Raw genomic sequence first — 22,091 nt, forward strand, 5'->3', positions numbered from 1 at the left:
ATGTCAGTCTTTCGACTGTAGTTAGATATTTAAAATAGCTTTTTTCTAAAATATTTGTGTGTTTCTTGTATCTGTACTGTTCTTTTCTGTGATGGTGTGTGTCTAGGTCAGTAGAGTTTCACAGAACCATAAAATATCAGGTTGGAAGGCACCTCAAGGGTCACCTGGTCCAACCTTTCATGGCAAAAGCACGGTCTAGACAAGATGGCTCAGCACCCTGTCCAGCCGAATCTTACCAGTGTCCAATGCTGGGGAAAAGTTTGGTGGATACAAATTAAACCCTTAACTTTGCTTTAGAGTCAGCCATTCTGTTTTATGTTTTCATAATGTATGTTGGTTAAGTATTTGCCAAAAGTGACTTTCGTGGACAGTCTGTAGTACTGCAAGATGTTAGTAGTTAAGTGTCAGACAAATCTGATAATACACAGTGTGAAAAGAACCACACTTTTGTGTCTAAGATTGTAAGGGCTACAAAATAAATATTTGGCCCTTCAGAGTTGAAACATCAGGAGGACAGTTACCGAGGTTTTAGCATCCATATCAGTCTGTGGATTGTGTCAGGGAGAGTGGGATTCTTTTGGTGTTGGGCTTCAGATCTATGGTGTAGGGACTAAATGACTACATGGAATTTGATGGAATTGCATCTGATAAGAATCTTGCTGACAGCTTCAAATTGCACATGGGTTTTCATAGTTTTAAGGAGCTGACTCTTGCTATGTTGTTTGTTATCCTTTTCTGTGCTTGATAATTTGGAATCATGAGGTTAGTATATGCTGTCCCCTGCATTTTCCATCCTTGCTGTGCCAGGGTAGTTTACGGGACTTATCTGAAAGGAGAAGGAAATAACTACCTTCTCCTCTACAAACTGCTGCGTTTGTCAGAGGCAGCTTGAGGGCTCAGGTTGTCTTGCTGTTGTGGAAGAGCTGCAATTCCCTTCTGTCTGAACAATAAGCTTTGTATCTGTTTGTACAGTAATGAACTGCTTTTGTTTCCTTCAGAAACGTGCTCCACTGTCTGGAGTGTTTCCATTTACAGACAACCCTTGCCAAATTAATTTTATTTAATTATCTCCCAGGGCTAAGCTTGAATACATTTTGTGTTAAATTCACCGTTTCTCCCTCTTCTGAACGAAATGGACTTAATATCCTTGTTAAAATCTGATTAAAACTAAAATTGAGTTTTTTGAAGTCTGATTATCCCATGAAATGGAATTTTTAAACCTAATTATGAATGGATTTGCATACACTTTTAGCACCATTGAAAAGAAAGTTGAAATAAATTTATTAATGAAATCTTCTGCCGTCTCTTTGGGCTATGACGATTGCTGGAGAGTGAGAGGGAGGAGGGAAGGCGAGAACAAAAACCTTCCCTCTTTTGAAATATACCCTCTCCCCCCCAGATTAATTCCAGAGCTGGTTTGACCCTGTCTCATTTTTATTCCTCTCTGCCACACAGCCCAATTTAGGTAATTGATGGCCTTTCAGAGGGTAACTACACAGTTGAGCTGGTTTCATGTAGTTAGAGCCTTTGTGCTTTCTGAAGGGAGGATGGGGGGAGTAACATTAGTTTCAACTATTATGTTTTCCCCTTCTTTTCCGCGGTAGCCCTGATACAAAATCAATAGGCAGCTCTCATTTCTCCTTTCGGAGAAGCTGTATGTTTGAGCATTTATTTTAAGCCTGATAAAAAATGGATAGTTTTACAGACTGTAGTGAATGTGCAGATGGGATTTGTGATTGTTTATGTAGTTCCCTGGATTTGAAGCAAAAAGTTTCTTTGTAGGATATATTTGAATCTCTTGCTACAGTAATTGTGCCCATTCCCTCAGGATTTTGAAAGTGGTACTCTATGGAAAAAGGAATGCCAGTGGAGGATGTATCTGCTTATTTGACTTCAGCTTTTTGAAGCAGGTGCACAGGGCAGCAAGATGCCTGTGCAGAGAGGTATTGGTTTCATGTGGAGGCTTGCACTGTTGAACCTTTCTGTTTGTTTCTCGCACTGATTGAACAGTTCATCTCCTTACATGAAAGGTAGAACTTAAAGATGTGGCGGCTTTTTTTTTTGTCAGTCACCCTCTTACCCAGGGTTACGAAAAGCTCCTCATGGACAACCATTAGTTACAGAATTTTAAGAGCATCTTCTCTCTGTCATATGCTGTGTGCAGATTTTCTTTTTTCTTGTCAAAAAATTATAGTAAATGTGGTAGAAGAAAGGTGTTTTGGCAATTCAGAAATCCTGGACTTAATACATAACCCTGCAAAGAGTAAACGCTCAGCATGTGGCCAAGTGTTCTGTAAGCATTTTCAAAGTTACTTTTGAGCAGAGGGACTTATTTTCCATATGCCTTTGTTTTTGTTTTAATCCTGTCTTCACAAAAGTTAAGTACGAAACATAGCGGAAGTATCAAGTTCTACAAGAAATGTGTAATTCTGGCACTGTTTCTTTGAGATGCCTCTGAAGTGGGGAGCTTTATGAGGGAAGCAGTGGTTCAGCAGAGGAAGGAGGGTTGAGCTGAGATTGGAGAATGCTTTTGGCTGGCAAATGTGCAAGTTGTAAACCACAGAATCATCTAGTTTGGAAAAGACTTTGAAGATCATCTGGTCCAACCATTAACCTCACATTGACAGTTCTCAACTCCACCAGATCCCTCAGTGCTGTGTCAGCCTGATTCTTAAACCCCTCCAGGGATGGGGACTCCCCCCCTGCCCTGGGCAGCCCATTCCAACACCCAACAACCCCTTCTGGAAAGAAATACTTCCTAAGAGCCAGTCTGACCCTGCCCTGGCGCAGCTTGAGGCCATTCCTTCTTGTCCTATCGCTCATTACTTTGTTAAAGAGACTCATCCCCATCTCTCTGAATGGTTGAAGTAAACTAAAAATTTTATTGGTAACATTACAGGAAAACTTAAGAATTCAGACAAGTTTAAGAGGAAAGAAGCTAACTGAGGTAGCTCTGCACCAGTGACTTTAAATTGTTTTGTGGTTTAATGTCTGCGGCTTTCATTTGTGCTTGCTCACTGAAACTATTGTCCAAAGTAGATACCTTTAGCATCAGAGTTATATAACACTTACTGTATAAATAGGACTCCCATTTACACTTAGGTTATAAATGCTTTGCGGTAGCTTCCCAGTCAAGCTGAAGTGGAATCTGAAGAGTCAGGAATATCTGATGCACCTTTTCCTCAAGTGTGGAGCTGTTGTCCAAAACTGCAGTCACGCCAGCAATGAGCAGAGTCAGGAAGCTGCAGGTTCTGGAGGAGCTAGGAGGAAGAGATCTCCAATGGGGACACTGTGAAGACTTTTAGAAGGATGTTTTTTAACTCTAGTTGTCTGGTTGGTTCTGTACCATCTGTTCACCAGAGCAAAAGTAACTGGTTGTGGGTAGTCCTGTATGCTGTATCATACAGCGTGATGAAGTAAGATCTTGAAGGTAAATGTGCACACAGGGAAGGATGCAAAAGTGGTATGAAACAGGGATGTTTTGGTTTTTGTTTCTTTTAATGAAGGGAATATGAGCTCTTTCTCTTCTGTGAATACATTTCAAATTTTAGAAACTGTTTATCATCCAATTTTATTAGTACCTCCCCTAATAGCTTCAGGCATTCAAAGTGACTAAAACTTGGTGACAGCAGTAAGCCAAGATGGTGTCAAAATGCTTGTGACAACAATCCAGTCGTTATCTTAATCCCAGTCACAGGAGCCTGTGGCAAAGACACAGGGAAGCCATAATTGCTTTTGGCTGCTCTGAACCCTGTGCTTGATGCAGGCAGCTGAGCTGATGTACTGGTTCTTGAGAGCAAGCTGGCAAAAGGAGAACAGTAATTGCTGAAATGCCACTGTTTACATCTTTAATGCGATTACACTATAGCAGTTCAACTTTCTATGAACAAGTCTTAAAGTCTGCTTCTATTTCCTTCTACATGAATTATTCATTATTTTTGTATGATGGTGATTGGGGTTTGGCTTTCACAGGCAGGTTTATTATATCTACTTAGCTCTGACTGCTTTGACTGCTCTAAGACTCAGTTATTTTCCCAGCATTTGTTCTTTATGTTCCTCATTCTTCTTGATGTTAAAACTTTCAGAGTATGTAATCCAACTCTGGTTTTGGGAATGAGAGACTGAGGGGGTGGGGTGAGTTGGATTTTTCCTTTTTTTTTTCTTGTGGAAAACATAAGAAGAGAATTTTATTTAAATCTGTGCTTATTGCCAAGGCTGAGGGCAACTGTTTTATTGTAATGATGTGTCAGAGGACTTGCAGATGAGAAGCTTTATATGTGCAATTTGGGAGATTTAAATGTTAAGGAAAGAAAGCAGAATTTCAAAATGAGGTGGGATTCATGTGCCTGAGAGTTGATGGGATTGGGATTTTGTACCGGCTTTCTGTAATACTGGTGTACCAGCACTATGTAGCAACAATGACACTCTTTGGGTTCTTCTAATGACTTGTGTCATCTGGTTTGTACTGGGACTGCAATGTTCAGGTCTTGGTATGTCTCATGTTTGTTAGTAAATGCCTAGAGCTGACATGCTAATGGGCTTCCATAAAACTTTTGGTCTGAAACGTTGTTTGTCCTTCACTTTGAATATTAAATTTTTGAAACTTTCAAAAAAAAAAAAAAAGTATGAGAGAGAATTACTGCGTTTGTTTAAAGTTCTGAAAGCTTTTTTTAGCTAAACAGTTCAAAGAGCACATCTCACTAATCAGAGGAATATTTTTGCGTCCCCGGGGTGGTCACAGTGTTTTAATTGGAACTCAGGCTGCTTTGAAGTCCTTTTTAATCCTCCCTGAGCTGGGGGAGAGGGTTTGAAGGCAGCACTGTAAATCTGAAATGTCTTCGTTTTATTTACATGTGTCTGGGGACGTGTGTAATTCGTTTTCCTGAAGTTAAGCTCACTTGCCAGCTTGTGGACAGCTGAGTGAGAAATGTGCTTCATTAAGTGAGGAGGCCTGAGACAGATGGTGGGGGTTAGAGATAGTGAGCTCACGTGCTTATGGATTTGTTAAAACCAGTAACTGAGCAACAGGCTCTGAATGGTAAATGAACTCAGTGGGAAAGGATACGATAGCTAAACGTGAGGCTAGTCTAAGCTAAAAGCTAGGATTTAAACTCATGTTTTAGGATTAACTTATTAGTACGGCACTCAAAAATAGTGTTGCATACTGATGTTTGACTGCTTTACAAGTTAAGAAACAAAAGATTTAGGGTGCAGCTCTTAACGGTTGACAGCTTCAATCGTCCTTTAAATCAACATGGGGTTAAATTTTCTTACATTGGAGTTGAGTTACATAGTGTTTTGGGTGTCTCCAGTCATATTATTTAAACTCTTTGTGGCTCAGACTCTATAATTAAGGCCTTGCTTTGGTCTGGTTTATAGATAAACCTAGTCTTATCCCAAGTGTATTATGGGCTTGATGTATCCACCATGAATGGGGCCTCAGTGGTAGCTGATACCTTTTGTGCCATCTTAATACAAATAACTTGTAGGAATATGCTGCTACTGACAATGCAAGCATTTTCCTTAGGCATTTTCTACTTTATTTGTTCCACTATTGATTTTCATGATACATATAATCCTTTATCAGCCGTGTGTTTTCTATACTTCAGTAAGGTTTTTAACCTCCTACATTTGCTGAAACTAGGATGTTTTACTTTCTGCTTCTGACAGAGGTGAGACATCTGCTGTAAAAAACTTTGAATTAATCTTTGCTTGAGTTTGGACAGTTTTTAATTAATTGGAGCAACAGGCTTAAGCTCATTTTTCTGTCTGAAAGAATAATTTAGTATCCCAGCTGAACATGTAAGCAGTATGCTTTTCATTCTTTCTAAAATTGTCATCATAAATTTACCTGTGACTGATGTTATTGAATGATATTAAAAAAACAGTTAAAATAACTTTTACTGTAGGTCAAAGTTGCAGTTTAAAGTGACCATTCCTGCTGTGAGATTGAAGAGGTATGTGATTGTAATCAGAAGTAAATAAGAATAATATATGGCATGTCAAATCACTTTATATAAAAGTAGCTGAAAATATGGTTTAGACTCTCACAGGGACCTGTAGGCAGTCATTAATAGTATTTTCTCTTGCTCAAGATTAGGGATTTTGTGTTACTGCTGGCGAATATTTTCAGCTGATAAGAGTCTGGGAAAACAATGTGATCAGTAAAGATGTTTAAAACAATACAAGAATTTAGGTAAATTAATATCCTGCAAGGATTATCTCAGACAGATGTCAAAAGAACAAGACTATCAATTTAGTGAAATCTGTAAAATAGTCAAATAGACATATATTGTCAGTACCTAGTCTTGGTTACAGTATTAGCTCCGTTTCTTATCAGACAAGCCGTGGTTATCTGTGAAAATGTTGCCTCTGTGTTAGTGATTTCCATGTGGGTGGGTAGAAGTTATGCCAGAAGGGCATGTTGGGTACATGTGAGTTGTGGGGTTTTTTGGGTGTTCTTCCTCTCCCACCCCACTCTTGAAAAGAAGCTCATGTTGCCTGATTTCTAGGCTGATCCAAGTGTCTTCATATGTCTTGGAAGTGACCTAGCAGAATGGAACCGGCAGAGGTTCAGTAAAATTATGTCAGGATTACTGACTCAGTCTGTTTATTTGCATAAACATTCTGCTTAATTTGAAAGCTGGGGAGTTAAGTTTTTTACTTGAGATCCCTCCATTGTAACCAGCCCATCCCTGCTGGCCCTCAGCTTTGTGAGGAGCAAGTTTCTGAACTAGCTTTTTTTCATTGACATGAAATTTAGAAGGAAAAGCTTCTGCCTGATATTTTGGAATTTTCATTTATTACCTTTGTTTTGGCTGTCAGGACACTTTCCCAGCTTCATGTAATCCCAGTAATTGTCCAGGAATAGTTTTCACGGTTTCTAATGATCCTCTGCTGAATGATACCTCTTTGACAGATACATCATCTGTCTATTCAGAGTTTGTTTCCACTGAGCATATGTTTGTATTTCAGCCTGAGTTTTCAGATACTAATTTTTTTTCTTATGATTATGTAAAATTTTCAGGGCATTTGGATAATCGTAGGACACCCATGTGGTTAGAATAAATAATTGGCATTTTTCTGCAGTTCTGTTGTTTAGATTAGTTTGGTTTACCCCCATGCCCCAGCCCCCTTGTGAAGCCTTGATTTTTTCCGAGCAAATAGTTCACACTATCCTCTCTGCCCAGTTCTGGATTGTCATGATGATTGCTTCAACTCCATTGACAAATAGAAACTACTGGAAAAATTACCCTAGTCATGACTTCCTAAAATAAGTTATTTTATTCATTTCATGACTTTATTTTTCCCTTTAGCTGTTGGTTTTTTTTTTTCCTCAAATTAAGTTCATGATGGGGTAAAAGACTTAAAGTATCTTTTGCTGCTGCTATAGTAAAATGAAACATTACATTATTAAATGTGTTTACATTTTGTGCTTGAGATCTTAAGGGCAGTAGGTATGAAATTATATGCCACAATTTCCTTTCAGCGTCATCATTAATATATAATTATATTCACTAAATTAAATTGCAAATTGAGAAAAAATATTTGCTTTTTAATTGTAAAGATCATGCTGATATTTAGTCTAGTATGTGAACAGCAACAGCCATTTCTGAAAATCCTTGATGATCATTTCCGACTTCACTACCTCTGTGCTAGTGCTGGTAAATAGCTAAAAGGTGCTTTAGAAGTTTGTGGGTAGTTTCTTTTTCTGTTTGATCTCTAATCTGTGTTGCTTTTTTGGGGAAAAGTTGAGCAAAAAGAACTGTTATCCACAGATGTCATTTTAGAGCCTTGAGTAGTACAAGGCTATAATTGGTTTAGAATTTCAAACTGATTGTGATTGAATCCTTAAGGTACTTAAGGATTGCCCTCCTTAATATGGGACTTCTTGTTGGTTTTAATAAGAAATGGAGCATTGATGAGATACAGTCAAAAAATAGACAAGAGTGGGATGGAGAATACAGTGCTGTGCGCCGTGCTGTGTGACTTGGAGAAGAATGCTGTTGCTGCTGTAGGAAGTCTCTGTTGTTAGAGACCAAGGATTTTCCTTGCATCATACCAAGCAATGGTTTGAAAGCATTTCAAAGACACTGGTTCTTAAGGATTAATAAGTACAATAGGATTGTTGTGCTTCCTTGATAACCTGAAAAAGGGAAGACCTTAAGAACTGTTTGTTTTCTTACATTTGAAAAACATAGCATAACAGAATATTTACTAACTTTGCAGATATGCTCCCTGTTTCTTGAGTTGTATATTAAATGGCTTATCTTTGCCTTTTTAAACTGTTTCATTTTATCCAACTGAGTTTAAGCCAAATTAAAATCCTTTTGTGTTACAGCATGATTGAAATATGTGGACTATCTCTCCCTTTCTTTTTTCCTGTGGGATGAGGCATAACAATGCATGCTGCAAAAAGGAATTTATTTCATCTGTATCATAATACCAAAAAGATTGGTTTTTTGGTTTTGTCTAAGGAGAGTCAAGAACAGGGCACAAAGTATGTTTGGTTGTTTTGAAAATGTCAAGCATAAGTAAGAGTTTTAGAGTCAGTACATTATTTTTAAAAAATTCCTTATTTATGCTACAAATCATTATCTTTTGTGCCAAAAAACCCAAAGAGTGGCAGCTGAGTGGAGAGCCGAGCATGTTTTGTTCCTGTTGTACCAAGTGGTCAGCCTAGTGCTGTAATGTGAAACAGCAGAGTAATTAAAGGACATCCCTGTGGGTTAGCAGCAGTACAAATTGAGCTTGTGTGGGGATATACTTGTCATTTGTAAGAGCTCAGGATAGTTTATACTGTTTTTCTAGTTAACTCTCTGTTTCCCTTGTTACTTAGGTACTTTCTTTGTGGTAGTACATCTTTTTTATGTTTAAAGCATAGGTTAGTTTTGACTCTTAACAAAGTCTAGTCTTGACAGTACTAAAACAAATCTTTGAGAGAGAGCATACAATTATTCATCCACCCCAAAAACCAAAATGATGACATGATGGTGGATCTCTTGCAACATAGATAGCCTGACTTCTCACCAGTTTTTGAGAGCCAGGCAGTTCACGTGTCTCCCCCTTGAGCCCCCTTATTGCTTTTTCCAAGCTGCTGGTGTTACCTGACTCATAGAGTGTAGCACTGTAAGCTTCAGTGAGAGCTTCAGGATATGTTTTGATGAGAAGACAGCTGAGCTAGTTAACAGCTTCTTGTTGAAAGGGGGAATTTCAGCAAGCTGATTCAGACCTTCAGTGGCAGAAAATGAACCAAGCAGAGCCTGTGACTGCCACTTCAGTGGCAGCAGGCAATTAGAATTGTACTGCTGCTCTCACTGAATTGCACCCGGAGAAGCGTGGAAGTCTACGATGATGGTTTGTGTGAGCTGGACCCCTTTTGGAAAGGCAACGCTCTCTGGGCTGGTTGTGTAAAAAGCTCAGCCACATGCTCTAGCACTTTTTAAAACAAACTACAGAAAATTGCTTTTGTTTCACCATGACCTCTCAAAGCTCTAAATTGTATGTCACGTGATTCAGTATGCAATGACCTGACTTCTGGGTGAAGATTAAAAAAAGCCCCAACCTATTTTTATCTTACCTTCCAAATCAGCAGGTTTGATACTACTATGTATACATTCCCTCTCCTTGAGGCCTATTAAGGCACTTGTAAGGTTATATTCAACTACGCAGTGTGTGTGCTTATGAAGTGTCAGTGGTTTGTTCAGTGCTTGCTGTTAGAGCGGTGGTAGGGATGAGAAAGAAGTTTGGAATGTTGAAATGCCCACCAAATAGTGAATTTTTTTCAAAAGTAAGATTAATTTTATTTTGTTGAGCTCTTAAATATATCTTTAAAGTAGAAATGAAACTTGAAAGATTAGTTGTTATGATGCCATATCGTTAACTTTGGGAGGAAAAAAACTTTTTTCATTAAAACCCAAAAAAGTCTATTGACTAGAATCTAAAACAGTTTTCTTCCTTTTTTTTTCCCTCCCTTCTTCAAATTATGGCTTGATTGGATTAATTGCTAATTTTGCAGTTGCTTCAAAAGAGACTATCAATTGTCTTTAGAACTGTCAAGACACCTATAAACAAGTAAGTTGTTCTTTTGCTTCAAGTGATTAATGGGGACATTTGGTAAAGAGCAATTGGATTTGTTGACTTTTATCTATACAAATACGAGGTTTCTTTCTTTTCTAAATGAAGGGAACCTCAAGCTGAGATTGGTTATTGCTTTCAGTTTACACTTCAGAGTTCTTCTGTTTGCTTTGTACATAAAATATTAAGCATGCAGTTTATTGGAGAAATAGTTTAAGGTATACCTTAGTTTTGCTTTTTTTGACAGCTCTTAGCACCTTCATGAATAAAGGTACGTGATTGCTCTTCAAAACACTTTAATCAAAGTAGTACAAAACACTAAATGTATCCTAATTGCCTGGGAAATTTTGAGATTTTATTTTTGTGAACAATGTGTGTAGCAGATTCCTTACCATATGGTTTAGTTAATGTAGTTAGCAATAGAAAGGGAGGACGTAGGCATGAAGACATTAATACGTAGGTGTAACTACCTGGACTGGGCCTCGAAGGGGCTTTTTTTGCAAGGGAAGTACTGTTGTGAAGCTTAACTCTCGGAACTTCTAGTCCTGAACACCAGATTTCAGTGGCAATGTTTTCCTCTAGTCTTGTGAAGGAGAGCTAAGGTATGCTCCCAGGGAGGTGATGCATATTTCGAGGGGAAAGGGATGTTGAGCAAATTGCAGTTTTCTGATACAAACTTGGAGTTAGTATGACCAAATTAAACTTAAGGACTCTTGTTGCTGTGTCTTGGGAAGTCTGTATGTGCTGTTGTGATTATTGTTATTTGTTGTACTTTGTTGAAGAGCAAGTCATCACAGGAACTGAGCTGCTTTTGGACTTGCTGGTGAAGTTTAAGAAATAAGTGGGAGCCTGTAAACCAGAGATGGAGGAGTTAAAGCAGTCATAGAGCTCAGATATACAGAAAGGGTGTTTGGGAGACTCACTTCAAACATAAGGGAAGAGACTATTGCAGACATTCGACAGCTTTTCTAATCACTGAGAAATATTTAAAACAACTAAGATACCTTTCCAGAAGTCTTCTGTTGTTGTCATGTTATCGTTCTGAGTTTGTTCTTCAGATGCTGTTGTTTTCCTGTTTAGGAAGATTAAATTATTTTTTAAAAGTAGAAAAGTTCCTTACTGGGGATGGAGAATTTTAAAGTCTTCTTGTATTTCTTATACATAGTATAAAAACAGATAAGGAATGAAATCCAGATTTTATCATTTTAGGGGACTACCTTTAAAAACAAACAAAAACTCAAGAAAAAACCTTGGAAATTTATTTTTGATTGAAGACAAAGAAGCAGATGTGCCCTCCTTTTCTGTGCCTGATTCTCATAAAAACCACTTTACTAAAGACTTCTGTCTCTGATCTTTGTCAGTTGATTATGTTTAAGTGTGAAACAGTTTATGGATCTACCTAAAATGCCATGCCAAAAATCTGGGAATGTTCCATTTTGATTTAATATGACTTAGTTGAGACAACCGACTTTGTGTCATCGTGTATTCATACTGAGTTAAAACTATAGAGAGAAGTGTTAATTCAGCATACTTCCAAAAATAAGTATTTCTGAGTAATTTAGTATTATAAATGCATTATTAGTTTGGTAGCTTCAAGCAAATTTAATTTAAAAAAAAAAAATCAGTGAAGAACTTAGTCCTCCAAACAGAGTTGACTAAGTGCCTGTTTTTCTATTTAGTTTTACTTTTGTCTTGCACTTCCATAGTTAAAATTTAATGTCAGATATCTAGCTATAATCAAACCTCTTCCTTTGCTGTGAATTTTGAAACATTTTATAGAAGCTATAAGTTGACATTCTATAATAAATTATAAATTAAAAAAATATTCAAATTTTTACTTTAATATCATCTGCTCACTGAGTCTTGGTTTAATGTTACTTCAACAGCTAATTCTCAGTGTGTAGCTGTCATAGTTTATACTGGAATGGTAATAGATCCTTAACTAAGTTCAACAGAGCTTTCTAGCAAATGCCTATGAAATGTCAGTTGTGTGCATTAAAAAAAAGTATTAAAAAATTGTATAAGCCATTTTCCTTGTTAAAAGTTAAAAAAGTGTTCCAGTGGGCACTTGAAAGTCATTGAGTGACTTGGATGGGCATGCCATTAAGTTAATTTTTTCACTTCATTTGAACAGTTTTAGGGTTTTATCATTCTTAAATTGCTCCTTTTCAAATTATCTGCACTTCAAAGGAAGTCAAAGAGCTTTGGTTAACTGCAATTTTGTCCCTCTCCTGCCTTATTGTGCTGCTAAACTATGCTGGACTAATTTGCTCCTTTAGGGCAAAAAAATCTTGTTTCCAAATTAAGCTTAAATTCTCCTGTTTGTTTGGGTTTTGATTTTTGCTTAAACGATATTGCAGAAGGAAATGCGGTCTCAGGATGGGATGGTGGGACAGAGAAAGGATGTTCTAGCTTTTGTGATTTACCCTGGAGAAAGGAACTGAAGTCAATGATTTAATCTGCACCCACATTTTGGAAGCCACTTTGTCATTTATTCTTCATGTTATCTTTATAATTACATAGCATATGATTCAGTTTTAATAACATGTTGCTGTTGAATCATACCGTTAAGTGTGTGTGTCTCATTTACAGGATTTTGCATGGCTGATGCAAACTAGGTGTGGGTTTTTGTGGTTCCATGAGCTCCATGGTTACATGGGGAAGGAAGCTGGCTGCAGGTTTGCAGGGCTAACATAGCGACAGTGCACAAAGCAGCAGCTTTTCAGCAAGGGAGTTCTGGGTATGTTCATGTGAGGATAGAGTTTCAAACTTCCCTCAAGTAGCTGTGGTGATAGAAATAGTGTTGGTAAACTATAGTGTCATACAGATTCTCTTAAAGCAGACTTCCTAGATTTTTAATACTGGTTTTGATATTGGCCGTTCCATAGGGAACGGACAGAGCTTAGGAAAAATTCTATACAGCTCGCCGATCAGACAAAGGCTCTCAAGGCCAGAACATGTTACGTGTTGGGATGCTGACAAATTTCTCTCTTTATACAGCATTGTTTTCAGAAACTTACGAAATGAGAGGGCTGTTTACAGCCGTGAGGGCTGGTTGGTATTTGCAGTGCTTTGGGAATTGACCAATTCTTTTCAAATTGAAAGCTCGTCTGATTTAATTTCATTGTGCATGCAGTGTCATTCCTCTACTTGGAGCTGTGTAAATTTGGCTTTTGCCAGATTGTGTGCGATCAGGACAGGATGTAGATCTCAGAAATAGGCTTTGAAACCTCTCGATAAAGGTATTTGACAGCAGTGTATGCAAGGGTGTCTTTGTCTCTGATCACCTGACATGATTCAGTTTTACAGAAACTGAACTCTTCTTTAGAGGGGGCCGATACTCATTTACTTTATTTTCTGTTGTATATCTATGCTGCTCTATTTAAAAAAAAAAAAAAAGTGTCTAATGCCAATAAAACATCCTCCAGAACTAAGTATAAACCTATAGCTGCCAATTGCTGAAACTGAGATTGGAAGCTGATTGTTGATTTGAATTGCTGAACAGATGAGGATGATTGTTTTTTATTGTAAATCTGTCAGTAACTATCATTACTAGAAATCTGTGGCTTTTATAATCCCATCTCATTTTACTATTGGATTAATTTCAGTTCTCTATCTCAGTCCTAATACATTATGATATGAATTTCTGAGAAAATGAGAAAAAAATCAAGGCAAATATGCTTTTTTGCCCATTTAAAAAAATCTGTGCAATTATTTCATTGATGCAGGGACCAAACACTGGTTTGGAGGCTAGCACTCAACATGGCCAGAAAGATGCCTGATACTAACTATCCTTTTGATAAATTTGGGTGAATTGAGAGTCTTAGAACTGTATTTTTCAGAGCCTTGTTGACTTGGCATTAAATTTTACAAAGATTGTCCATTTTGAAATCGGTGTGTCTGCTTACAGCTTCTTTTTGCCAAACAGCATACCCAGTCCATTTCTGTCTGGTGTTTTGTTTCTTAATTTCTGGTGACTCTGGTAGGTGAAAGATGGTAAAGTGGAAAGGGAAATGTGATTTGTAAATTTTCTTTTTTCCTCATCTGCACTAATACTAAGTTGCTTTTATTCTTACCTTGTCTCTACGTTTTTCTAGTGAGAAACTACTGCAGAAAGAGAACATCTACTTCCTTAATTGATAGAAAAAAAAAATCTGAGCCAGAGGTCTGCTTCCTGCAGATAGAAGCTAATAAACCCATGTTGAAATCAGATTGTAGCTTTATAGACATCTCTTGCAGGTTTTTTGCTGTTATTTTTTCCCCCCTGCAGACATTGTGGAGCATGCAAAACCAGCTGTCTTTCACTTTCTGGCATATGTTATAATTTAGTTCTCCAGTAAATATACCAGTAAAAAGAACCTGAGTCCTCCAACTTGGAAAACAAAGTTAAAGCAGTGTTAGATTTGAGCTCTTCAGAGCTGAGATTCCAAGAAACCAGTGTTATTTCTCCCTTGCTCTTGGGTTATGTGGAGATGTGGCTTGTATCAGACTGGGTTGAATTATTTCTCCAGTGTTTGCTCTGATGCCCAACCATTAAGTAGCCCTCACGGCTTAAATTAAGAATCCCTTCAGGCTCAGCTACAGGAGATTGGTGTTATCTAGTGCTGCAACACATTTGAAAACACAGGTGCATGCTGCCTTAAAATTGACTCGTCTCTGCTACCAGAGTTTGAATTTTAGATGTTTTAGTCAAGCCATCTCCAGGTTGGTGTCTTGTTTGTTCTCATAGTTTCTTTGGCCATTGAGTGCGATGTCTTTGAAGGATAGTGTTTCATCCTGTTCTGACAGATTTTTTTGACTGCTGTAATGTGTCTCCGTTGTCTGAGGGGAGACCCATCCATCTGTTTTATTATATATCAACTGTTAAGGCTTGCATGTAACGCAAGTGGTATTAGAGGCTTCAAAATTTTCTGCTGAGGAAGGTGCAAGTGTGCAATTGTGGAAGCAAAAAGCAGGAACCTTTGAACTGGGATTGCCAGAACTGAATCCTTACTATCTCTATCAGCTCAGTGTTTAACTGATTTTCACTTGGCTGGAAGTGACAGATGATTAAAGAGAAAAAGTGATACCTTTTCTGTATGTGAATACTTGGCTGAAAAGTGGTATCATCGGAGAAATGGCTTCTTTAGTCCTCGATTCAGTCAGAATCCCAATGGTCAAGCTAGAGGCACATCTACCTATTCAGTTTTTGGAGTGGCAGAAGCCTCATTCCAGGGCTGTATTTCAATAATGTAAATTAAGCCTCTGACCAGGCTTATTTTCATCTGCCAGCAACAGTGAAGCCTTGAATTTCATTTTGGGGGACATAACAGAATGTGTTTCTACAGATTTCATGTCTGCCAAACGAGCTTTCCACCTGCTCCCTATGAAAAACCCCTTTCAAGGTTTGGGTCACTCTTCCCCTTTGGGGGTGATGCATCTTGCTGTAGCAAAAGGATGTACCCAGTACACACTGTGATGCCCTTTCCAGCTTCCTTTCCTTTGAGAGTGTGTTACAGGTATTTCTCTTCTGGGATGGGAAACCCTTTCTGGTGGCTCAAGAAAAAAATACTTTTGTCTTTTTTCATAAGATGTCTTCATTTAGAGTTGAATCTCTTGCACTCATGGTTTAAAGACTTCGAAAAGAACAGTTATCTCCTGCAGAGGCTGTTGATGTGGGATAGTGGTTTATGGGATTGCCAGACTAGGGTATCTTTATCCCATTCCACTAGCTTTAAGAATTCATCATTGGATTTGATGGAAAAATAAACCTATTCCTGACAGCTGCAGAGCTGTTGCTAGCGGATCTGTAGAAATCTTTGATCTCTTTGACAAGAAAAGGTTATCAGAGTGGTATCTGAAGTGTTACCTAGAGCTGATGGATTTTTTTTTTTTCTTCCCCCCATTGCTCTGGAGTCACTGCTTGTATGAAGGACTCTGAAGTCAGCACACTGGTAATTGTGTGGGAACGCTGCTTTGAGTCACCTGTGATGTAGCTGAACCTCTACACTATCAGAGGGTATTCAGCAGTAGCTGGAGTTGTTGAATTGTACAGTCTATATGTACATTTACTTCCTCCTTTTCTTACCCTCTTGGTAATAATCCTGTGATCATGCTCCACTGAGACTCCGTAGCTGAGTAGCAATTAGAGTAATGCTGGGTGTGCTCACCCCTGTGTATTTGTGCTGAGCACTAGGATGGAGAGGAGGTTGTGAACACCTATTCTTATGTATTTTAAAAAAAAAAGTATATGTCTTCCAGTGATAAGCTGTCTGTTCATCTGGTATGAATATTTATGCAGGCTGCTTGCTTCGGAGAATTTGGTCTTGCTGACTCTGTGGCTTTGGAGTTGGTTTATGAGTTGAAGTGAACAGTGGTGAGATGCTGCAACTTCGATGGTAATTATAGCATACAGCAATGGCTTTAATAAAACAGGCTTTTCTGTAAGCTGGTGTGGTGGGGTGACCTTGGTTGGACACCAGGTGCCCACCAAAGCTGCTCTATCACTCCCCTCCTCGGCTGGACAGGGGAGTGAAGCATAAAATGAAAGGCTCGTGGGTCGAGATAAGGACAGGGAGAGATCACTCACCAATTACTGTCACATGCAAAACAGACGTGACTTGGGGAAATTAGTTTCATTTATTACCGATCAAATCAGAGTAGGATAATGAGAAAGAAAACCAAATCTTGAAACACCTTTCCCCCACCCCTCCCTTCTTCCCAGGCTTAACGTCACTCCTGATTTTATTCCCTCCTCTCCGCCAGCGGTGCAGGGGGATGGGGAAATGGGGGTTGTGGTCAGTTCATCACCCGCTGTCTCTGCTGCTCCTTCCTCCTCAGGGGCAGGCCTCCTCACACTCTTCACCTGCTCCAGCATGGGGTCCCTCCCACAGGAGACAGTCTTACATGAACTCCAACGTGAGTCCATCCCATGGCTGCAGCTCTTCATGAACTGCTCCAGCATGGGTTCCCCGCGGGGTCACAAGTCCTGCCAGCAAACCTGCTCCAGCGTGGGCTCCTCTCTCCACGGGGCCACAGCTCCTGCCAGGAGCCTGCTCCAGCGCGGGCTTCCCACGGGGTCACAGCCTCCTTCGGGCACCCACCTGCTCCGGCGTGGGGTCCCCCCCGGGGCTGCAGGTGGGATCTGCCCCACCGTTCCCCTCCATGGGTGCAGGGCACAGCTGCCTCACCAGGGGCTGCCCCACGGGCTGTGGGGGAATCTCTGCTCCGGGCCTGGAGCACCTCCTCCCCTCCTTCTTCACTGACCTGGGTGTCTGCAGAGTTGTTTCTCTCACTTATTCTCACTTCTCTCCCCGGCTGCAGTTGCACAGGTTTTTTTCCCTTCTTCAATACGTTATCCCAGAGATGCTACCACCGTTGCTGATGGGCTCGGCCTTGGCCATCAGCGGGTCCGTCTTGGAGCCGCTGGCACTGGCTCTACTGGACATGGGGGAAACTTCTGGCAGCTTCTCACAGAAGCCACCCCTGTAGTCCCCAGCTACCAAAATTTGCCATGCAAACCCAATACAGCTGGACAGGATGCAACCCTGTGTTGTTCTAAGGGATTGCAGCAACTTTGGCCTGGTGAAATTGCCCTGTCTGCTTTTGTTGAGACCTTTTTAATGGTTATGTATGGCACGTAGTTTTTTCAGCCAATGATATGTTAAAAATTTCTATTTTGTTTTAATTGTATAGGACACCTGATGATCTCTCAAGGCAAATTGTGGCCCTGCAGCAAAGAGAGCTTGTGCTGAAAGAGCAGAACTCTACCGTCACAAACAGGTGAGTGATACCAATAGTGGATGGTGGTAGCAAGACACTGCGATATTAAAGTGTGTGGAAAGAAAACAAGGACTTAAAATTGAGAGAACAGCTCTTTAGATTTCCTTGCTGTTCCATGGAGCCTTCTGTGCTATCTTCTTTCCTACGTTGATGAGAAGTTTTTTCCTTACTTAAATCCTTGTAGGAAGAAAAACATGAAAAACTATGCATGGATGCAGTGAAGAGTTTATCCAGCTTTATTTTATAAGCTAAAGTGTTTGCAAGGGGAAGTGAGCTGCTTTCCCAGACCACTTCATCTGGAAAGGGAATGTCACACAAAATGTGCAAAGTAGTCATTTGGGTGTGGGAAAGGGAGTAAGAGCCCTGAGGACTGTGATTTGACTACTTAAAGCACCAGTTTGCATAGATGGTGGTGGAAAAGCATGTTTGCAGTTTTGGTGGCAAAGTATTGCTAGACTTTGGGAGGAGCAGTCTGTTTATAGAGAAAGATATGTATTTGAAACTAGAGGGTGTTCAAGCTTTTGCCCTGGTGTGGGAGTGAATATCTAATAGGGGAAATGAATTTGTCTGCCAGAGCTTAACTTTCCAGACTGCATTGGTTATACATAGCCTTTCTTAACATGGTTCCATAGTGTGCCAGAAAGTGCTTCTCGTCTTTGGTGCACATATTCTTGCTTCCCACACTGTTTTATTTCCTCACATTAGGAACCCGTTGTCTGTTCTTGTTAAAAACAATACCTCTATCTTTCAAAAAGGCTCTTGGACTGCTTGCATTGCCGAGGTGTTAGCTGACTTGACTAAGCAACAGAAGTGTGGAGAATTTCAACCTTTGGTGTGAATGTGTTGAATGTAAAGCAGTCAGCTACTGTGTAATTGAGCACTGGACAAGCACTTCTGGTTTGTCCTGGGCTGCATTTGCTGTGTCTCCTGAGGTATATGGTAGATTTTGGTTCAAGAGATGATCATGTTCTGGGCTCTGCCTTACTAATGATGGGCAGGATTCATGCTGGGTGTTAAAAGCTTCGCGTGTGCTGCTGCTGTTAATGAAACTGTGTAGTCAGTTGTAAAATTGTTAGTCAAGTGTAAATTCCTGTGAGTGCAGCTGGCCAAACTGTTTTGTGGTTTTCGCTAAGAAGTTTAAAGGGGGGGAAAGATCTCACCAATATAAAAAAGACATTTCCTATATTAAAAATAAACCAAGCAAACCCTCAAACCCACAACTGATCGAATGATCAAATAAACCAATGATGGTAATGTTTGAGTTATTGATTTTTATTTTTTTTTCAGGCTGCTTCTCACAGCCTGTCAGAGAAATGCTTTTTCTAAATTTATTAATGGCCAAAGGGAATCATCGTTGAAAAAGCAGCCTTTTGGTAGTGCTTGTTCATGCTGGATGTAACTGTGCCAATTTAGTTCAAAAATAAAAACATGATTAAGATTACTTTTTGATTTCAAGTGAAATGGGCTGTAAAGCTGCTTAAATTAAAATTCTAACATTTTCTTGATGCAATGCTGTGTGTCATTTCCAAAACTGATAATTTCGGCTTTCTTCTGTCACATACCTTATTCTGTCTTAAAATGTAGGCAATAATATACATTTTAAAAAACCTTTCATTACAGATGATTTGAAAGTTCCCAGGAGAAGTTCTTGAGTCTTTGGAAATAAAACCTTGTTAAGGAAGCAAATCTAATTTTCTCTTTTCCCTGAGTGTCATCCAGATTTAGCTGATGGTCTTCGCTTTTATTTGTTTCATAATTGTGTTCAGAACGGTCTGTGTATTACAGTAACTTAATATGTGATCATGACTCCCTCTAGTGATTGAGCCCAGCACTTATTCAGCTTCCTATTGTTTTTTGAGCTGCGAGTTCTTTTGCCCTTAGTTGAAATGTGTTAAGTCTTCAGTACTGATAGTGTTATGTTTGATTTATAAAGTCTGTGGTTATGTATATATAGAGCAATGTGCAGTACAAAGGCAAAAGAATTTTTGCCTACCCTGAGAAGTTTTGATTAATTTTCTCCATTGAAATGAATAGTTTGGTAGATGCTCAAGAAAATATCATCAGAAGTTGACATCTGAATTTATTTTTTGGCAATGAAGTGGAAAATCACAGATAGTCTTGGCTTACCTGTTGCTAAAGGTAGTGCAAAATTCAGTTTAGTAGAAGAGGTTTGAGTGTGCTGTTAAAGATGGTGATATGACCCTCTTTCCTAAATGGCTGATATTGAGTCTGTGTACAGTGAATCTGTGTTTGGTCATCACTGAGCTTTTAAACACAGGCAGAAGAAGGCCTGGAAGGGGTTTTTGCAAGCTGAGTATTTTTACTCTCAGTCTTTACGCTGCAGTCGTCTTACTGTTTTTTATTCCCAGTGATGGTACCTTTCTCACATTGTTTAGTGACTGTGATAGACACTTGCCAGCTACTGTTTGTCTCACAACCTGACAGTTCCCAGTTTCTTTTTGAGGAGATGCTTGCTAGTGAAGCAGGAGTTAAGTGCTAATGTAGTGGGGATATGAGCAGAAATTGACTTCAGGAAACAAACCAGGCCCGGAGAAGGTATCACAAGGGAACAATTTGCTATGTAAGGTCCAATCTGTTTCTGTAAAACTGGAGACAGATCTAGCTCATCTGCTTCTCAGTGTCCCTTAGTTGATCTAGAATGGAGAGTTATGGTATACAAACACACTAGTAACATTTTCCCAGTGGCACACGTCTTCACTAAACAGAGTAAATTTGTTTTGTTGCATTCTTCCATTGTTGAACTGCTTTTCATTTATTACTGAATATTTTTTAGAGCTAGTGTTTCTGTTATTAAAAAGGCAATAGAAGTCATCACACCACCAAAAGGCTACACCATTACAAATCAGCCTTTGCATTGCTATCTGCCTGCTTCTGGCTTGGGGATCTGAAGCTTCTGGCTTGGGGATCTGTGTAACCTGGGCAATTGCCAGTGTCTCAAGGCCTCCCAGAGATCAAGTGATAATGCATATTATATTTGCTGTATCACTCAGATTGGATGCTTTTAGACACAGAACCACAGGACTGAATTTCCTGAACAGTGGGTTTAAATCAATTTCTTTTAACAGTGATTGTTTACATGTTTGAGTTCTGTAGACTCCCTTGGAGCTTGCTGTTTTTGCTAGGGAGGAAAACCTTCCTGTGGTGCTAGCGTGGGGAAAGAGGAGAGGGTCACTCTTGCACTGAACATATAAGCAGCAACTCACTTCTCCACTTCGCAACTTCAGGATCGCTGAGTAATGTAGCTGAAAGTGCCATTAATAGCGCGTGATGGAATCTCACTGCTGTTCTGGAGTGTGTTGCTACAAGTTGTGTAAATAGAGTAAATTATACTTTCAGCAGTAACAGCGGGAAGTATCGTGGAGCTCTGTAACTGCAGAACAAAGATAACAATCCAAAGGTTTGAAAGCCCAGAAGAAGATTGCTTAGGGCCCCTTTGATAGCATGAAGTGTACCTGCTCTGCTGTTTAGCAAATGGTAATGAAAGAAAGGTGCTTAATTAGTGGGTCAGTTTAACCATGCAGCCATCATTAGTTTAAGCATATTTTTCCCCCCAGAGTGTAAATGCTAAAGGTGTGGTGCATTGAAATGTATTTTTTCAGGAAGAGTTGATAGTTGTAGTTTATAATATAGAAATTCAGCCAAGCAGTTTATAAGCTTTTGTCTTATGGAAAAATGATGTAGTTACACTATTTTTTTTGAGTAAGAAAAGCTGCATATTTATTTTTCCAGCATCCTACCTGCATATTTGGAGTCTCTGGAGAGGTTTCCTAAAACAATTCTGGCAAAGCATTCTAGAATTTGAAATGTAGGGGAAAACTTCCCATCAGTGTTGTCCTCTGAGTTGGCTAAGCATGAGGGAATGGCACTGCTTACAGTTCCATCTTTGCTTTAATTCTGAAAGACAGGCTATGAAAATGTACTTTTTTGGTTAGTAGCTGTCCTTCCCAAAGTGATAATTTCTTTTCTAATTTTGCTCTTGTTGTCTAAGTGTAATATTGACTTTGGACCATTGAGGTATCTTGTAGAAAGTCAAATACAAGGAAACACATGGGTGAAGTTAGTACTGAGCAGGATGAAGGACACACAGAAAAACAGAAGCAGTAAATCTTTGATTCTGGTGTTGGGATCCTGGAGCTGATGGCTTATTCCCATCACCTCATGTCAGAAACCCAGCCATGTGTTTTGACATATAGTTTCATATGTGAAAAGGGATACATAGAATATATTTGAAA

The 22,091-nt window shown here is 39.3% G+C and overlaps 1 protein-coding gene across 3 annotated transcripts in view; it reads left to right on the forward strand.

The window, feature by feature from the left end:
- Window positions 1–22,091, forward strand: part of MAD1L1 (mitotic arrest deficient 1 like 1) — a 379,581-nt gene that overhangs the window by 24,281 nt on the left and 333,209 nt on the right. For all 3 annotated transcript variants that reach the window (XM_074841020.1, XM_074841022.1, XM_074841021.1), the window contains exon 10: window positions 17,752–17,838. In XM_074841020.1, the coding sequence (XP_074697121.1) occupies window positions 17,752–17,838 (87 nt within the window). The remainder of the gene's footprint in view (window positions 1–17,751; window positions 17,839–22,091) is intronic.

This window comes from Strix aluco, chromosome 15 (genome assembly GCF_031877795.1).
Source record: "Strix aluco isolate bStrAlu1 chromosome 15, bStrAlu1.hap1, whole genome shotgun sequence".
NCBI lineage: Eukaryota > Metazoa > Chordata > Aves > Strigiformes > Strigidae > Strix > Strix aluco.